General features: G+C 49.5%; 1 protein-coding gene across 32 annotated transcripts in view; it reads right to left on the bottom strand.

Moving 5' to 3' along the window:
* FHAD1 (forkhead associated phosphopeptide binding domain 1) overlaps positions 1-19280 on the bottom strand; it is a 148624-nt gene that overhangs the window by 39983 nt on the left and 89361 nt on the right. For 29 of the 32 annotated variants that reach the window (XR_013519807.1, XR_004745736.3, XR_008482586.2 and 26 more), the window contains 6 exons: positions 17866-18015; positions 14151-14258; positions 13812-13919; positions 9303-9410; positions 6259-6366; positions 1024-1197 (listed from right to left, as the gene is read on the bottom strand). Coding sequence is in view for 27 of the 32 variants with exons in the window: in XM_035307802.3 (XP_035163693.3) it covers positions 1024-1197; positions 6259-6366; positions 9303-9410; positions 13812-13919; positions 14151-14258; positions 17866-18015 (756 nt within the window). In the remaining 5 variants the exon portion in view is untranslated. The remainder of the gene's footprint in view (positions 1-1023; positions 1198-6258; positions 6367-9302; positions 9411-13811; positions 13920-14150; positions 14259-17865; positions 18016-19280) is intronic. The other 3 variants (XM_035307811.3, XM_078330426.1, XM_078330427.1) reach the window with 1 other exon arrangement.

The following is a 19280-nucleotide window of genomic DNA, read 5'->3' as shown; positions in this document are numbered from 1 at the left end:
CACACGCTCGCTCTTCCAAAGACCCTGCCTAGGAGGCTGCCTTCCAGATCAGGCTCTCATCTTGCTTTCTTTCCCAAAACTACTGTGTACCCAAAGCTGGGGGGCTTTTGAACTTTGATGCCCTGTCCTTGCCTTCCTCCTCTTCCCCAAAAAAGGATTGCTACAAGAGAGCCCCCCGACAATGATCCCAGACCTCCAGACTCCCATTCCTATGCTGTCCCTATGCCATCATGTCCCCAGGCGCCCTGGCCTGAAGCGTGCCGTCTCCTCTGGCACTGTACTCTCCTTGGCGCTCACATCCCGCCAGCCGTTTTCAAGTCCTGCCATTGTAACTCTCTGCATCGACTCCATCCCTCCCATGCCTCCCCCCCGCCCCTGCCAAGGTCAGGTCCTTATGATTCTGGTCTATACCACGTGCCACACCCAGAGCTGTCTTCTCCAACACCACACCCTCATGAAATTTACTTTGTGCTCTTCTGACAGATTAACCTGCATTACTTCCTTGCCCAGAAACCTGTCAGTTGAATGTATGGATGAGAGAATGAATGCAACATCCAGCCCTGGTTGAGGAGGGCCTCGAATGCCGAGTCTACACTTTAACACAGTCTTAAAGCCGGTGGATAAGTCACTGATCACTAAATCCTGAGTGTTCTCCCTGATCCTGCGAGGACCCTGAAATACATCTCAGAACACCCTGCAGAGAGGGCATCCTAGTTCTCTGTACCTTTCACTCTAAACCGATACTTCTCATTAGGGGATGTTTAAGGGACACTTGGTACTGTCTGCCTTTTTGGTGACCACGACTGTGGGGAGAGGGCTCCTGGCAGCATCTGGTGGGTAGGGGACAGGGACGGTGCTAAATAACCTAAGATGCTCAGGACAGCCCCTACAGGAAAGAGCTACTTGGCCCAGAGCATCCGCAGTGCTGAGGCTGAGAAGCCCCGTTCAAACCACACATTCTCACAGCACTGTAATCTTCCATGGAGAGAAAAAGCCTCCCGTTCCCGGAAGGCAGCGACCTACCATTTTTGTCCTGGCCGCTTCCAGTTCAGCTAATGTTTCATTTAACTGCAAGGCAAGGCTCTCTGCTTTTAGACTTTCAATTGTCTTTGTTTTCTGAGTCTCTTCAACCATGGCCAGTGCGTCACTTAATTTATTATTTAAAACGTCCTGTGTTTGCTCTTTTAATTCCATTTCCTACACAAAAAACAAGTAGCAAAATAACAGAGATTCAGGAATACATACTTACCCAGCCCCCTTCTCCCCCACCTTCAGTGAGGGGGCTATTCTGTAGATCCTTTGAAAGTACAAAGTCTATGCCTTCTCTGGAAGGTTCCAATTATTATAGAACTTGTCTTTATATTCGGCGGAGATCTGTCTCCTTGTGATTTCTGGTCTCTGAGCTCAGTTCTGTTACCTGGAGTTCGTTGAGTATGTTTTATTTCTCTTTTATGAGACAGCCCTTAAAATATTTGAGGAGGGCTGTCATGTCTGTCTCTAAATCTGTTCTCCAGGATGAATGTGCCGAGTCCCTTCTCTCCTTCACTGCATACCTGCCTCCAGGATACCCCGTTTCTTCCAGGGCTCCAGCGGCCCTGTCCTGGGCACCTCATCTTTTGCTCTTTCACAGTCAACATTCTGTTCTTCTCCTTGCGTCCTTCCTGCAATAATGTGGGGTGTGGGCTTCTTGACTGGCACTGTGCTGGCCATCTTATGAATATTGTCTAATCCAATTTCAAATGTATTTGCCGTCCTGAGCATTGTTCAACTCTGTTGGTGGAGGTGCTGTGACCTTTTACATAGTCATTCAGGAACGTGTACTGTGAGCCTGAAAATTATGCATGTCCTGTGACTCAGCAACTCCACTTCAGGGAATTTTTCCTAAGGACATAGAAACTGACGCACAGGGTGGGTCAGCCGAGCATCTTCTGCACTAGTGAAGACCGAGAAACCCCCCCTTACCCTGGCCACAGGGGAGGAGTAAAGAAATCAGGTTCCATCCAGCACACTGCAAACCCAGGCCACGGAACATGGTTCCATGACACTGAGACACTATGCAAAATTCAATCATTCAAACTTCTTTTTTATTTTTTATTTTTAGATGGTGTATCACTCTGTTGCTCAAGCTGGAGTGCAGTGGCGTGATCTTGGCCCACTGCAACCTCCACCTCCTGGGTTCAAGTGATTCTCCTGCCTCAGCCTCCTGAGTAGCTGGGACTATAGGCACCCACCACTGCGCCCGGCTAATTTTTGTATTTTTAGTAGAGACAGGGATTTGCCATGTTGGCCAGGCTGGTTTTGAACTCTTGACCTCAGGTGATCCTCCCACCTCCACCACCCAAAAGTGCTGGGATTACAGGTGTGAGCCACTGCGCCTGGCCAAAATCATTCAAACTTAAAGCAGTTGAAACCTTAAATTATTTTGAGACTCGAGAGGAATGCAGCTGTGTGGCCTGGGTCATGTAGCACGCACCTACAACTTCTGTTCCTTTCTGTAAATAAGTGGGAAAGCCCTGGCAGCGCCAGAGATAAGACTCCTTCAGATGACCGCCCCTCATCCTGGAATATTAAAGCAATTTTCCCAGGAATGTAACAAGCTGTAACCAACCAAAGGGCTATAACCGCATGTGCTGACCTTGTGTGGTAGACACTGCGATCCTGCTCACTGCCTATCAGTGAAACTTTCACCTCCCTGCTTTGAAATGCTGACCCATTCTTTTGGAGTCTGTTTTCTGGGTTGCTGTCCTCAAGCTCTGAGCCCGAATAAACTCCATACTTAGAGAATCTCATGATTTAAGGTTGACACGTCATATGTTAAATATCAAGAACAGCATCCAAAGCAGTGTGCACAGTGTCACTGTAAATCACTAGCTTCGTAATAAATCGGTATTTATGGATGTTATGTTGGGGCTCAGCACAAAGGCGGTCTGGAAGGAATCACATCAAAATGTCGACAGACAGCGACCACTGTGCTCAGTGCACTCTGTTAGTTATTATTTTCTTCCGAGTGATTTTCTGGTTTCTTATTTTTTCAAGTTTTCTAGAATGACAGGTGTGTTTTTTTTGTAATCAGGAAAGAAAACATTTTTTTTTTCAAAAAACAAAATACCTATGCCGTTGTATTGTGTCATTCCCACGAGCCTCGCCCGGGAGTTGCTGCATCCTCCGTGTACCTCTGGCTTAACTGTCTGATTCTTGTTCAGGGTCTTAACCTCACTGTTACTGTTGGGAAATCCCACAGCAGAGCACGTACAGACCTGGCCGAGGAGGCGCTCACAGGGGACACAGGCAGGCATCCCACAGAAGAGCTTGTCACACACAGCTCAGTGACACGCCCCAGGTGTCCCAGAGAATCCACAACAAACTGAACTTGTTTCTTTGAAGAGCTGTGAAGCGGCCCTGCTGTGGGCACTCACACAGCCTGGCATCTTTGCTCCCTGCCGGCTACTCAGCAGCTTGTCCAAGGATAGGAGAACAAAGTTCACTGGCCCCAACACACTTGACATTACTTTCTTCTCTCCTCTCTCCCTTTTCCACATTGCCTATATAGATGAAGCCAATCTTTGATTGCTCTTCTGTGTGTACAAACAATGTGCAAACAAACAACTCTCTGAGTGTACTTGTATTTCCTTGGATATTCCTGGTAAATGGGGAGTCCCTGGGCCGGGTCCTGTTCCTGCTTGTGTAGGGTGATGCCACCTGTCTACTTTGGGGGCTGCCATAAGACCCCACCTTCTTCTTCTTCTTTTTTTTTTTTTTTGAGAGGGAGTCTCACTCTATTGCCCAGGCTGGAGTGCAATGGCACAATCTTGGCTCACTGCAACCTTCACCTCCCTGGTTCAAGAGATTCTCCTGCCTCAGCCTCCCAAGTAGCTGGGATTATAGGCATGCATGAGCAACCACGACTGGCTAATGTTTGTATTTTCAGTAGAGACGAGTTTTCACCATGTTGGTCAGGCCAGGCTTGAACTCCTGACCTCAGGTGATCCACTGGCCTCGGCCTCCCAAAATGCAGGGATTACAGGAATGAGCCACTGCACCCAGCCGAGACCCTACCTTCTGGTGTCACTGTTCTAAGGATACTGCTGAGAAGGTTGCTTGTTGCAGAATCCTCTACATGATGACCCTTAGGAGAGATTCTCGCTGGTATAGTTCCAAGAATGGTCGTATTTCCATGAGTGGTTGGTCCATTTTTGTCTGGTAAACTGTGCAACCAGCTGGGTTTTCCCTTGCACTGTAACTGCTAGAGTAAAAGTTGTGACTCATTCATTGATTTCAAGATACACTTTTTTTTTTTGCATTAGTCTCATTCCCGATCCATTTTATGTCCCAACTCACCTGCCTTTAATGCTTTAACCTCTCCTTTTCGCCTACCCGTAGCGTGTTTCATGGGCGATCCATGGTACATCATTTGGAGGACATGGCTGCTTGGGAAAAGACTGCCTTTCTCAGGCTCTCCCACAGCCTGCAGCATGTGCCTCCCGGCAGGGGTCCTCTGTGACCGTGATGGCCCTGGGCTGAGAAGTCCCACATCTCTTCACCCCACTCTCATCTGCCTTCTCTGGACACAGGGCCAGTCACTCAAGGGCCCTCGTAAAGAGTGGCGTCCAGCGCTGACGGCCTCCTGTATCCTCCCTAGAGCAGCGTTGTTTAAAGTGCATCAGCACCATGGGCTGCTTGTGAAACATGCACATTCCTGAGTCTGTCCTCCACAGGTGGGGTGAGGTCCAAGAAACAGGCATTTAAAATAAATTCCCCCAAGATTCAAATGCATGCTAATGTTTGCAAAGCTTTCTTTGAAGAAAATGATCCCAGTTTGATGTGAATAGAGAGAGACCTTTTTAGTCCTAGCTGCTCCCAAAAATCCTTTGAAGTCATGGTCACCTATATTTAAATTTAACCCATTATTGCCAGGATGCATGTTTGTCACCTGCTTTGACTTTGACATATTGGTCATTGCGTGTGTGCGAGTGTGTGTGTGTGTGTGTGTCTGTGTGTGTGTGTGCCTTGTACTGTTGGGACCCAGCAGAAGCCAATTATGCCCTATTGCTTATGAGGTACCTGCAGGGTAAGACAGGGTCATGTGCAAAATCCACTTCTATTCCTACTGCATTTACAATTCTCAGGGATAACAGTCAAGGCGGCCGGGCGCGGTGGCTCACGCCTGTGATCCCAGCACTTTGAGAGGCTGAGGTGGGAGAATCACAAGGTCAGGAGTTTGAGACCAGCCTGGCCAATATAGTGAAACCTCATCTCTACTAAAAATACTCACACAAAAAATATTAGCTGGGCGTAGTGGCGGGCACCTGTAATCCCAGCTACTAGGTAGGCTGAGGCAGGAGAATTGCTTGAACCCGGGAAGTGGAGGTAGTAGTGAGCTGAGGTCATGCCACTGCAATCCAGGCCTGGTGACGGAGTGAGATTCCGTCTCCAAACAAAAACAAAAACAGTAAATGCATTTTGAGTATGAAGGTGATGATAATGATGATGACACGTTCTGCTGGGAAAACTGATATCAAAGTGATCAGAAACCCAGGTGTCTGTGCCCAGCATCTCCTCTCTCTCTCTTTTCTTTTGAGATGGAGTCTTTCTCTGTTGCCCAGGCTGGAGTGTAATGGCACAATTTCAGCTCCCTTCAACCTCCACCTCCCAGGTTCAAGCAATTCTCCTGCCTCAGCCCCCCAAGTAGCTGAGATTATAGGCACCTGCCACCATGCCCAGCTACTTTTTGTAATTTTAGTAGAGACGGGGTTTCACCATGCTGGCCAGGCTGGTCTTGAACTCTTGACCTCAGATAATCCACCTGCCTCGGCCTCCCAAAGTGCTGGGTGCCCGGCCAACATCTCCCCTCTTATGCCAGGCAGCTGAGCCCACACAAAGCTGCAGTGCAGTAGAGAGGGAGAGGTGATGACTTAGGGTTCGGGAGTCAGACGATCCTGGCTTTGGATCCTGCCCCTCCACAGCCATGAGCTAACATGGGCAGCTGACACGTTCCTGTGGAGTGCTGGGTGCTGGGTGCCTCTCCATGTGTTCTGCATGTATAACTGCAGTCATGTCTCACAACTCAGGGAGATTGATCTGTGGGTATCACCTGCATGTCATAAGTGGGGAAACTAAGGCAGAGAGATGGTAGAGTACTTGCCTAAAGTCCCACAGCCAGGGATGGGGAGAGGTGGGATTTGAACCCAGAGACTGGCTCCAGAGCACTGCCTTGCACCGTGCTGGGCCCTCTCATCTCTCCCTCCCTGAGACTCATACCTCTTTCTGCTTGGTTAAGCGATTCTCCAGGTCTTGCACCTTTTTCTTTTCCTTCTCTATGGCCTCCTTTGCTTTGCGTTGCTCGTAGGCAAGGCTGCTCTCTGAGATCTGAAAGTCAATGGAAATCGTTTAAGGGCCTGTGCCCTCAAAGGGAGATGACACCACAAAGGGAAACCAGGTTGACTCACCATTGAAGCCACCAAGTCAGGGTTAGGGAGAAAGATCTCAAGCAACAAAGCTCCCACTGGGGACAGAGGTGAAAACCGTGGCACGTCCGCCATGGTGAGAACCTGAGAGCCATATCTTAGTCATGTGCGTAAAGGAGTGAGTCATCATTCAAGATCTCAGGGCTGGTGTTCAGGAAGTGACATGCTGGTGAGTGGTTGGGTCCTGTTTGGCATTGAGTCACTGAATAAACCGGGATGTGTTGGCACCAATGCTGGCCTTTGTTGGAAGTACCTGGCTCTTTGGGAGGTGGAGCAGGAGAGATAATGCTGGGACGTGCCTTCTGTCCCTGCAGATCCATGCCAAAGGAGGACCCAGGCAGCCACCTCCAGTCTACAAAGGCATGGGTTTCCAAAATTCCTGTCTAGGTCAGTTTAGAGCTGAGAATACAAACCCCACAGACTTGGTGATGGGGAGGGAGGTGGAGGCCAGACTCTCCTGCACAAGCCCTGGGAGGTAAATAGGGTGGGCTCGAAAAACTCTATCTGCAGCTAACTGTTGAAACTCTTGCAATTATACTCCCTCCCTACCAACATAAAGTTCACAGGAAAAGCATTTTAAATACACGTATATAGGTACAACAGAAGACCAGAGGGGTATGTATTGAAATATAAATGATGTTTATTTCCGGGGGAAATGGGATTATGGCAATCCTTTTTTTTTTTTTTTGAGACGGGATCTTGCTCTGTTGCCCAGGCTGGAGTGCAGTGGCAAGATCTTGGCTCACTGCAGCCTCTGCCTCCCAGGTTCAAGCAATTCTCCCACTTCAGCCTCCCAAGCAGGGAGGATTACAGTTGTACCACCACATCTGGCTAATTTTTGTATTTTTAGTAGAGATGGGGTTTCATCATGTTGGCCAGGCTGGTCTTGAACTGCTGACTTCAGGTGATCCACCTGCCTCCGCCTCTCAAAGTTCTGGGATTTAAGGTGTGAGCCACTGCCTGCCTGTAGCCTGAGCTTCAGGACCCCACCCCTGGCCCGTATGTATAATGGAGGCTCTGGGGGCAGCGGTGACCACAGTTTGGGTCCCACACCTTAGTGAGGCTGTTCCCGTGTCTGTGCTCCCTCTGCCTACCTGGACTCTGACCTCACTTCCTTCCCACTGCCAAGGGCTTTGCTTAAGGCTGTGCAGCCCCCACCCTGCTGTACCCACTCAACTGCCCATCCCACCTGGACTCTGACCTCACCAGCGAGGATGCATCCCAAGGCACAGATGTACTGACTCCTCATATTACACCTTTAGGGAGGTTCTGCCACCAGACCCACAGGACAGATGAGGGCACAGAGAGGGCAAGGGGCTTGCCCAGGGTCACATGGTCTGTTAGCACAGAGCTGAGAATTGAGTCCTTTACTCCCCACAGCTAAATGGACCCTTTAGCTCCCCACAGTCTGCGGCTCCTTCCCTGCCTCTCCTACCTGTTTCCCTCCCCTGTGCCCTGGTGCCTCCCGTCTTGGGCCAGCTTTGGTTTCATTCCTCACCCAGTCCCCTGTCTACCTCCTGGTGAGCTCAGTCCTGACCTACACACCTGTGTCACTTTATCCAGTGGTCCTCTCTGCCCGCAGGCTACTTTTCCCTTCCACTTCTCACTGGAATGTCACTTCCTGAGTGGTCCTGCCCTCGGACACTCTCCAGCCTGCTCCTCGGCTTTGGTTTTGTGGTCCTGGCGCGGCCCCTGCTTCTGCGGGATGTCTGTCTCACCAGCGCTAGGATGGAAGGTCTGGGCAGCCTGACCCTGGTCTGTCTTGCTCACTACGGTGTCCACAGCACCCAGAACCGGGCCTGGCACATGGTGGATGAATGAAACTGAAATTGGTGGGTGGATAAATGAATATCTATGGGCAGATGAATGAAACAGAACTGAACCATCAGAGCCATCAGTTCTGTTTCTAGAAGTTCTGTGGGGGCTGGCATGTGTGTGTTTGTGCCATCTCTGTCCCCGAAGCCCAGCTCATGGAGATGCCATTGTGGGTTCTTGAGTGACCTCCTCCTGACCACCCCTCCTACCCCTGGCTCTTACTTCTGGGCTGTGACCCAGGCATCCGGGTTGACCTGAGGGCCTGCTTTTCATGCTGCTCTGGGCAGGTGTGTCTGGGTAGGCCAGGTCCCTAGGCTGGTGGCATTGGGTTGGGTGGATGTGGATGTCTCTAGCTCTGACCCCTCTTGGCCTCCCCAGCGTCTTTCTGTCCTGGGGTGCCCATTTTCTTGTCCATTCCAGAAGGCACTGACCCCTGGGGCTTATTTGATGTGACAACCATGTGCGCTTACTATGCACCTACCTGCATCATCTCTCTTTGTGTTCTTTGTGTGTTTTACTCCTCAGCCAGTCCTGGGAGGGCCTGCCTCAGAGTCCAGGACACCAGGAGGCTGGGCCAGGAACAGTGCTTTCTCCCGTGGCCATGCCGGGTGTGGCACACATGCTTCTCTACTGTGAGGACGACGCTGGCTAAGTCACTGACCCCGGCTGAAACCCAAGGTTCTCTCCTGGGGAGGATCCCTCTTTCCTAGGTAGCTGAGCCAAAGAGCAGGAAAAGCTTCCCGAGGGCCCTCTAGGCTGCAGGGTGCAGTTCTATGTACTTTATACCTGATAGCATTTAACCCACTGAGCCAGGGACTGTTAGCATTCCCATTTTACAGATGAGGAAACTGATGGATGGGAATATGGCCATCCGCCCGAGGTCACATGGCCAGTAAGTGGCAGATCTTGGCCATTTCAAAGGGAGGTGTGGCTCTGGCCTCTGCCCCATTTCCCATCGTACTCTGCCAGGGCATCTGGGTTTGCTGCTCCTTCCAGAGGGTTTTTTCCTGCTGCTGCTCATACCTCCTTCTGTTGGGTTAAGTGGTTCTCCAGATCCTGAACTTTTCTCTTTTCCGACTCCAAGGCTTCCTTTGCTCTCCTTTTTTCATGGGCTATGCTGCTCTCCAAAACCTGGAAGTCAAGGACCAGTCAGTTCTTTTGGAGGCCTGCACATTTCGGGGGGAAATTGCTACTAATAAGATAATAATGGTAACAATAACAGCCAGAGAGTCGGGGCAGCTATTAGATAGGCCCAGCCCCCTGGCCAGCCCTTCAGTGTCATAGCAGCTCTGTCGGAGGAGTGCTGAGAGTGGCCCATTTTCCACAGGAGGAAACTGAGGAACCGGAAGGCAGAGAGGGTTGAAAGCCACACCTTTTGTCAGCGGTGAGGCCAGGATCTGAAGCCTGCACAGAGGAAAGCATGGAGCCAGAATACAGAGCTCTCGACAGGGAACGGGGAGCAGTGGGGCAGCTACCTATGACGGGCCAAAAAGCCTTTCTGATTGAAAGAAGAGTCTTGTTAATAATGGAATTTTTGGGCCGGGCGGAGTGGCTCACGCCTATAATCCTAGCACTTTAGGAGGCCAAGGTGGGTGGATCACCTGAGGTCAGGAGTTCAAGACCAGCCTGGGCATCATGATGAAACCCCATCTTTTAAAAAAAAAATGGGGGCCAGGCACAGTGGCTCATGCCTGTAATCCCAGCACTTTGGGAGGCTGAGGCAGGTGGATCACGAGGTCAAGAGATCGAGACCATCCTGGTCAACATGGTGAAACACCGTCTCTACTAAAAATACAAAAAATTAGCTGGGCATGGTGGCCCGTGCCTGTAATTCCAGCTACTCAGGAGTCTGAGGCAGGAGAATTGTGTGAACCCAGGAGGTGGAGGTTGCCCTGAGCCGAGATTGCGCCATTGCACTCCAGCCTGGGTAACAAGAGCGAAACTCCGTCTCAAAAAAAAAAAAAAAAAAAAAAAAGAAATTTTTGGCTATGTACAGTGGCTCATGCCTGTAATCCTAGCACTTTCAGAGGCTGAGGTGGGCGGATCATGAGGTCAAGAGATTGAGACCAGCCTGACCAACATGGTGAAAGCCCATCTCTACTAAAAATACAAAAATTAGCTGGGCGTGGTGGTGCGCACCTGCAGTCCCAGCTACTCGGGAGGCTGAGGCAGGAGAATCGCTTGAACCAGAAATGAACCTCTTCAACGGAATTCAGTTTCAAGAGAAGGGCAGTATGCCCAATTAATGAGCCACAATATGCCAGTTTCTGGAAGGGATAAGCGATGTCCTGATAGGGTGTAGGGAAGAAAGTGTGGCCAGTATTTGGTGGCCCTAATCAAGAAGTTTGTCTAGGAAGTTACTTGCTGCTAAGCTATTCAACTAAACAGCTTAATGCGAATCACCAAAGGAAATACATCGCCAGCTTGCTTCCGGTCACCACAAAAAAGGCTGCCTCGATTTTCCAATGGTTTGTCTTTCAAACACCAGGCTGACTGTCAGGCGTTTAGAACTCGGAACGTGATTTCCACGATAACCAGGGGTTAGGGCCCCAGAAGAGCCTGCAAGCAGTCTTTAATCCACAGCATGGCTGAGATATCATATACTTTGCAGTGAAAAATAGCTGACAAAACTCCAACACTCTGCTGTCCCAACACTAGCCTTAAACAAAGCAGAAGAAAACTGGCATCCGAAGAATTCACATTTATTTGGATCCTTTAAAGTGGGTTTCAGGGTAGGTCATTTTCCTGTGAATGGTGAAAGAGAATTTGAAGTGCTTCCTAGGGAATTAGAGTTGGCTTTGCTGTGTCTGACTCTTTGTCTCTACTCACCAGTCCTTCCTCTGCAGATGGGACAGGTGCTACCTGGAAGAGAGGCCTTGCCTAGCTCACCCAGGACCTACCTGCTCAGTTGCTGTGCTCCCAAGTTCACAACAGGTAATGGGAATTAACTTTGAACATGACCTCAAGACCCAGATTATGACCTAGTGATTCTGTCGTCCTAAAAAACCCTGATAATGTGGTGGAAGATGCAATAAAAAAATCAGGCCAGGCACGGTGGCTCGCACCTGTAATCCCAGCACTTTGGGAGGCCAAGGCAGGCAGATCACTTGAGGTCAGGAGTTCAAGACCAGCCTGTCCAACATGGTGAAACCCTGTCTCTACTAGAAATACAAAAAATTAGCCAGGCACGGTGACGTGCACCTGTAGTCCCAGCTACTCGGGAGACTGAGGCACGAGAATCACTAGAACCTGGGAGGCAGAGGTTGCAGTGAGCTGAGATCGTGCCACCGTACTCCAGCTGGGATGACAGAAAAAAAGAAAATCAAATAGCCAATGGCAGTTGAATGGAGCCTGTGGCTGGGGCTGCTCTCTCAAGTTCCCCCAATAGGAAGCCGCAGAGAGGTTCTGCCAGAAGTAGGCTGACATTTTAACAGACCAGGGGTGACCCAACCACAGATCCCCTCTGCAATGAAGCTTACATTTTTCTCCTGAGCCCCATGACCTCAAAGTCTCTAAATTCAAGGATCTTCCCCAGGCCTTTGCTGTTGGCCCCTTGAGGCATTTGACTCAAGTGACTCCTTGGAGACCCTCCTCCTCATCCCCATCCCTGGAGAAATAACTTGGGAGCAAACCTCAGTGACACTCTGCAAGAGGGTTGCAGGGCACAGCTGTGTCAGACTCCAAGGGAGAACCTTTCCCTGTTGTGGGTCGGGTCAAATGGCACAGGCTTTGCCCAGAGGTCTTTTTGTTTCTCCTGCAGTGGTGGGTGGGCAAGGATTATATTTGAGGAGTGAGGGTTGCTGGAAAACAAACGCTCAAACAGAAGAAGGGGCACAGGTGACAGGAGAGACAGCAGTAACAGGTGCCATTTACTCAGCAATAATTCTGGAGGCCAAATCTGAGGCCACAGCCACCCCTTAGAGAAGGGAGGTAGCGACAGATCTGCCGCAATCAGGAAGTTTAGACCATGTCATCTGGCTGCAAAGCCCACATTCCTCTGTGCTGTGCCAGGATTGAGGAATTCATGAAAGCACATGTGAAAAAGGGTCAGGGATCTGAGGGTGACCACAAGCTAAACATGAATCTACAAATGTATCACAGCTTTCCCAAAAGCTAGTTTAGATGTATTAACAGAAGTAGAACATCTTCAATGAGGGAGGGGAAGAGTTCTACCCTAGGCTACCATGGTGGAGAATGGTGGTTCTGGCCGCCTCCCTTTAGGAAGAAAGTGGGTGATGGGTGGCAAACTCAAATGCTTATGAAGCCCATACAGATAGCAAAAGTGACATGGGCTGTGTTTAATGCAATAGGGAGTGGTGAGGACTGTGGCAAACTGCTGCTACCTGGTAAGGCTTCTTGTCCATTTTTGCTAGGTAGAAAAAAGGGCTAGATTTTCTGACTTTTCAGAAGAGGATGGCAATCTGAACTTTTTTTTTTTGAGATGGGGGTCTCACTCTGTCTCCTAGGCTGGAGTGCAGTGCTATGATCTCGGCTCACTGCAACCTCTGCCTCCCGGGTTCAAGTGATTCTCCTGCCTCAGCCTCCCAAGTAGCTGGGATTACAGCTGTACACTACCACGCCTGTCTAATCTTTGTATTTTTAGAGGCAGGGTTTTGCCATGTTGGCCAGGCCGGTCTTGAACTCGCGACCTCAGGTGATCCGCCTGCCTTGGCCTCCCAAAGTGCTGGGATTACAGAGCGTGAACCACTGCGCCGGATGAAATCTGAACTTTTAAATAGATTTTATGAGTTCAAAATAAAACATTCCAGGGCCAAACATACCACCCACAGGCCCTTTTTAGTCACAAGCCACCAGTCTGTGACTTCTGGAGAGCAGCACAGGCCATAGCAGGGTGCCAGCACCAGGCTGCAGTCCTGTGAGGGGCCTGAGGGACCAGGGGGCTTAGGCCTGGGGAGGAGCAGATGCAGGGTGCCAGGGTGCCAGTGCCTCTGTTTTCACACATCTGAGTCATCATGTGGAAGAGGAAGTGGGCCTGTCTTGTGGGAGCGCAGGGGAGGGTGGAGGACTGATACTATTCAGGGGCATAAGTTTGACACAACTCAACCTAAAGGGAAAACTTTCTGCCAGCCTGAGGTACCCATGCTGGGACGGACTGCCCTGGGCTGGAGAACATTCCTCAGGGGTAGTGCTGAAGGCTGGAGGCTTTTAGGATGCTGGTGGGGTCCGTGCAGCCCTGAGGTCCCATGACTCTGTCATTCTCCCGTTTCTGTGCTTTGGAACACAGAAGATGCCCATGTCACCATTCCCAACTCGTCTCCCAAGTTCTCTCTCTCCCTGACGGTATTTCAAACTGTTTACAATTTTTTTCCCAATTGGTTGTCAAGGCTACAACTCCAGGGTTCTCTCCTTGAGTCTCCCACGCTTCCCAAAGTAGCTGAGCCCACCCAAACACAAATTATACAAGGAAGCCTCCACCATGCTCTCACTCTCATCATCGGCGGCTCTCAACTTACTTCCATATGGCTCTCAAGCCAACTGGGGCTACAGCTGACTCGATCTCCCCGAGCGTACCTCCTTCTGATGGGCCAAGCGGTTCATCAGCTCTTGGACTCTTGTCTGTTCTTCCTCTAATGCTTCCTTCACTCTGTTCTTCTCCTGGGTAATGCTTTCCGCCAAAGCCTGATCATTGTTTAACAGACATGGTTACCATGGCAGGAATCTGGGCTCTGCCAGGCACCACATAGATAACCTCTTCCCTCCTGACTGCACCTCCCTGGGAGGACTGTGGGCCTCACTGCCCGGGAACTCAGAGCGTAGGCTGGTGAGCCCAGACCAGAGCTCCAGATCCACCCTTCCTAGCTGCAGGGCCCTGATTTGGGCTGGAGCTGACTGTCTCCCTGAGACGTGTACCTTCTTCTGCTGGGCCAGGAGGTCCTCCTGCTCTTGCCTTCTCTTCCGTTCTTTCTCTAAAGTCTCTTTCACTCTGTTTCTCTCTTGAGTAATGCCTGCCTCCAAAGCCTGGAAACCAATGACCATTGTTGAATAGACAAGGTTACCATGGGAGGAATTTGAGTGCTGCCAGGCACTGCATGGCAAACCTCTCCACTCCTCACCGCACTCCCCTGGGGAGGCTGTGGGCAGCCTAGGAGCTCAGAGCATGTGCTCTGGAGTTGGGAGACCCAGGGTAGAGCCCCAGGTTGATCCTTTCTAGCTGTAAGGCACTGGGTGAGTGAAGCTATCAGAGCCTCAGTTTCTCTGCTTATACAGTGGAGACAGTAATTGTTTTCCTGTGCTGGGTTGATATGAGGGGGTGGATGGTTTAATGAACACGAAATGCTTGGTGCAGTGACAGCCTTTCCACCCTGCAGAGGAGGAAACAGGCTTAAATTAAAGAATCCACCCAGTTTACTAGTAAATCACATGAGCAAGGGATTCTCACTCTCACCCATTTGATTCTGAAGCCTGGGTTCTAAACCAGAGGTTAGCAAACTATGGCTTACAGACCACATCTGGTCTGTTTTTGCAAATAAAGTTTTATTGGAACACTGTGCTGGCTGTGTATCGTCTATGGCTGCTTTTGTAGAGGAGCAGTGAGCACCTGACCTGCAAAACTGAAAATATTTACTATCGGGCTCTTTATGGGACCATTTTGCCAATCCCCGATCGAAAGCGTTGGTGTGTGCACAAATCAAGTGAACGCTGTCAACCATTAGTAATAAGAATGCTGGATTGATAAAGGAACCTAGAAATTTTTTGTTTTGTTTTGTCTTTTCCATTAAAACAAAGTCCTCAGCCAAGTCAAGATTCATGAGAGGGAGCCTGCTTAACGAGTCTGGACACATGTATTTTCAGAAAGGGCGGGTGATGGGAGTCAGAAGGTCTGAGGAAGGTTCAAAGTCAGGACACTTGGCACTGAAGTCTAAGAGGTAACTTTCCTAGGAGTCCCCAGGGTCAAGTCCATCAATCTGAGTGTCGGTGAAAGGGTGACCTTCAAGTGTCACAGTCTGTCTGGCAGGTACCTGATGTCGCTTCTTCCCTCTGCAAGGAGGGTAGGGTGCACCGAGGTTTGCAGGTTTGTAAGGGGCTGACGCCAGCTCTTACACTGCCAGGGCTGTGTCACCGCAGGGCTCTAGGAAGCCCAAGGAGGCATCCAACACAGTGTTTAACATGGGGGTACTGACATACCAGACCCTGACAATGGGAAAAGTCAATCCGGAATTAAGAAGAGAAATAAGAAATAAGGCGTTTGGAATGCCGATGTTGGAAGGAGAAGGTAATCAGAGAGGAGGGAGGAAGTTGGTGGAGAGTTTTGTGAAGATTTTGAAGATGTCTAGGTACTTTCTGGTCTTATTTTCTTCTCTATGGAATGAATGGTGCTGGCTTTTTCCATGTCTAAATGCTCTTCAAAATGTGCCTGCCTTGATTCATAGCTATCATTAATATTACCTTTATGCAGAGTGTACATGATTTGGTCGGATGGCTCTTCCTTTCTAATCTCTTATTTCACTAATGCAGAAAAGCAGAGAAAGAGGCAAAGAGAGGAGGGAGGAGGAGGAGACCGATGTCTTGGGGTGACTGGACACACATGTGAGGATGGAGTCTGAAAGCAGCAGAGGTCTGGAGGGCAGGTGTGTATGATAGAGAAGGAGCTGGGGAAAGATGGGGAAGGTGGCAAGTCCAGTCCTTCTCTGGGGAAGGAAGGAGATGTCTTGGAAGGGTCGGGGTCCAGTGGATCTGGGGCCGCTGTCTTGAGGGAGCTGTGGGGGGGCACCATGCACATGCTGCTTCACGCCCACCCACAACAGTGGCTCGCAACCGTGGCTGCACTTTGAAATCACCCAGGAGTGCTTACAAATTCCAGAGCAGGGACCACACCCCCATCCCACTTAGATCAGAACCTGGAGAGTGAGGGGAGAGGTGCAAAGCATTAGTATTTTTTAATCTCCTAAATTACAAAAGTCATAAAGACAGTAAAATTCATGGGAGGGGTCCCTGAATATCAAAAAGGGCCAACCCAGCTGGGCACGGTGTCTCACGCCTGTAATCCCAGCATTTGGGAGGCTGAGGCAGGTGGATCACAAGGTCAAGAGATAGAGACTATTCTGGCCAACATAGTGAAACCCTGTCTCTACTAAAAAATACAAAAATTAGCTGGGCATGGTGGCGCACCCCTGTAGTCCCAGCTACTTGGGAGGCTGAGGCAGGAGAATCACTTGAACCCAGGAGGTGGAGGTTGCAGTGAGCTGAGATCATGCCACTGCACTCCAGCCTGGGTGACAGGGTCAGAGTCTGTCTCAAAAAACAAACAAGCAAGCAAGCAAACAAACAAAAAGGGCCGGCCCTCGGGTATGGTGGCTCATGCCTGTAATCCCAGAACTTTTGGAGGCTGAGGTAGGAGGATCACTTGATGCCAGGAGTTTGAGACCAGCCTGGGCAACAGAGAGAGAGAAGTGGGGCGGAGGGGGGAGAGAGAGAGAGAGAGAGAGAGAGAGAGAGAGAGAGAGAGACACCCCATTTCTACCAAAAATAAAAATATTAGCTGGGCATGGTGGTTGGTATGTGTCTATGGCTCCAACTACTTGAGAAGTTGAAGTGGGAGGATCACTTGAGCCCAGAAGTTCAAGACCAGCCTGGGCAATGTAGCAAGATTCCACCTCTACCAAAAAATAATAATAATAATTAGTTGGGTGTAGTGCCATATGCCTGTGGTCCCAGCTACTTGGGAGGCTGAGGTGGGAGGACCACTGCAGCCTGGGAGTTTGAGGTTGCAGTGAGCTGTGATCACACCAATGTACTCCAGCCTGGGCAACAGAGCAAGACCCCAGCTTAAGAAAAAAGAAAGGCGGTAACTCTAGGACAGTGATGAGAATCAGCTCATTCAGTGTAGTTCCCCGCCCTCTCCAGATGTTCTGATTTAATGGGTCTGCGGGTGGGGAACAAAATTTGTATTTTTAGCAAAGCATCTGGGTGGTTCTTATCAGGAAACTTTAAGAAAACCTTCCTCTAAGACTTCACCCTAAGAAAATGTGGATCTGCAGACTGGTAGCATCAGCACCATCTGGGAGCTTGTTGGAAATGTAGTGTCTCCGGCTGCGACCCAGGCCTGCTGAGACCGAATCTGCACCTTAACCAGATCCCCAGACGATTCCTGGGCACCTCGGGTTTGAGAGTCGCTGCCGTCTTCAAACTGGCCTGGTTTCTAGAAAAGTCAGTAGCAATTTTGGCCATTTGTTTCCCCTGATATGCATAAAGAGAAAGCCAAAGACTGAAATTTGTCATCTGAAGTTGATCTTGTGCACATTTAGAAACAGTCTGTCAGCTACAAACCAGAACCCGCAGCGATGACTCAGTTTTATAAAGCCGGCTGCAATGCGTATACACACAAGGCACCGTTTCCTGAAATTTCAATCATGCTGCCTTTTCAAGTTGATTTTGCTGTGCGTTTTAGAATTCAAACTGCAGGTTAAATCCTTCCCAATTATTCACTCTGTTTAATTAATTTAGTTCCACAGCACCAAACAGAATAGCTGAGATTTCTCTGTCTAAGCACACACCCTCAACTTCCCATAGAAAAGGCCATTTTATCAGTTTCCAGTAGTAAAGCAAATGGCAGGGACCGCCTTACCGCCTTCTCTTCCATCAGTTGCCTGATTTTGGCATTCAGCTTCTCCTCTTGCTCTAGCATCTCCTTGTTCAGCTTCTCCTTCTCTGTCAGATGCTCCCGCAGCTTTTCTTGCAGTAAAGACTGCTGAGTTTCCTGAGAACTTAACTTGCTCTAAAATGAGAGAAAAGCAAACAGGTACTGATGGCGGACAGGCCTAACTAAAGAATCTTTCCACATCTGTTTAACAATTGTTTACCTTTTGGGGGACAATGGGTTCCCAAAAGTTTCTTAAAATCACAGAACAATGCAGCATGCAGTGGTTAAGAATTTAGACTCTGGGCTGGGCGCTGTGGCTCAATCCTGTAATCCCAGCACTTTGGGAGGCTGAGGCGGGTGGATCACGAGGTCAAGAGATTGAGACCATCCTGGTCAACATGGTGAAACCCCGCCTCTACTAAAAATACAAAAAAATCAGCTGGGCATGGTGGTGCGTGCCTGTAATCCCAGCTACTCGGGAGGCTGAGGTGGGAGAATTGCCTGAACCCAGGAGGCGGAGGTTGCGGTGAGCCGAGATCGCGCCATGGCACTCCAGCCTGGGTAACAAGAGCGAAACTCCGTCTCAAAAAAAAAAAAAAAAGAAAAAGAATTTAGACTCTGGATCTAAAAAGAATTGTAGCTCTAATCTAGAAAGAATCCCAGCTCCAGTTGTTTCTAGACGCTTCCTTATTTAGACAATGAAGTTAATTACAGTATCGACCTTTCAGAGTTGTGAGGATTAAGTGAGATAATGATGGAAAGCTTTTGGCACAGTGCTGAGCACAGAGTAAGTGTTCAGTAAGTGGTAGGTGGGTGTGAGAAAAAAAGCAGTCATGTAGGGGGCGGGAGGCTTGAATATTTGTCTTGATTCTCCACCTGTTCGCTGTGTGACACTGAAATTGTCCTTATCTGGAAAATGAGGAGAAGGGATTAGGCCAGGGGTTGACAAACTGTAGCCCACAGTTCAAATTGGGCCCACTGCCTACTTCTGTAAATACGGTTTTTTGTTTGTTTGTTTTGTTTTTCTTTTGCTCTGTCGCCCAGGCTGGAGTGCAGGGGCTCAATCTCAGCTCCCTGAAACCTCCGCCTCATGTATTCAAGCAATTCTCTTGGCTCAGCCTCCTGAGTAGCTGGGATTACAGGCGCCCACCACCATGCCCAGCTAATTTTGTATTTTTATGTTTTGTATTTTTAGTAGAAACCATGTTGGATAGGCTGGTCTCAAACTCCTGACCTCAGGTGATCCACCCGCCTTGGCCTCCCAAAGTGCAGGGATTACAGGCATGAGCCACGGCACCCAGCCGTAAATAAAGTTTTATTGGAATAGTGCCATGCTTATCATGCCCAGCACTTACATATTGTCTATGGCTGGTTTCATTTTACCATAGCAGAACGGAAGA

This window comes from Callithrix jacchus, chromosome 7, assembly GCF_049354715.1.
Source record: "Callithrix jacchus isolate 240 chromosome 7, calJac240_pri, whole genome shotgun sequence".
Taxonomy (NCBI): Eukaryota; Metazoa; Chordata; class Mammalia; order Primates; family Cebidae; genus Callithrix; species Callithrix jacchus.
The sequence above is the reverse complement of the archived record's forward strand: the minus strand, read 5'-3'. Positions and strand labels throughout refer to the sequence as shown.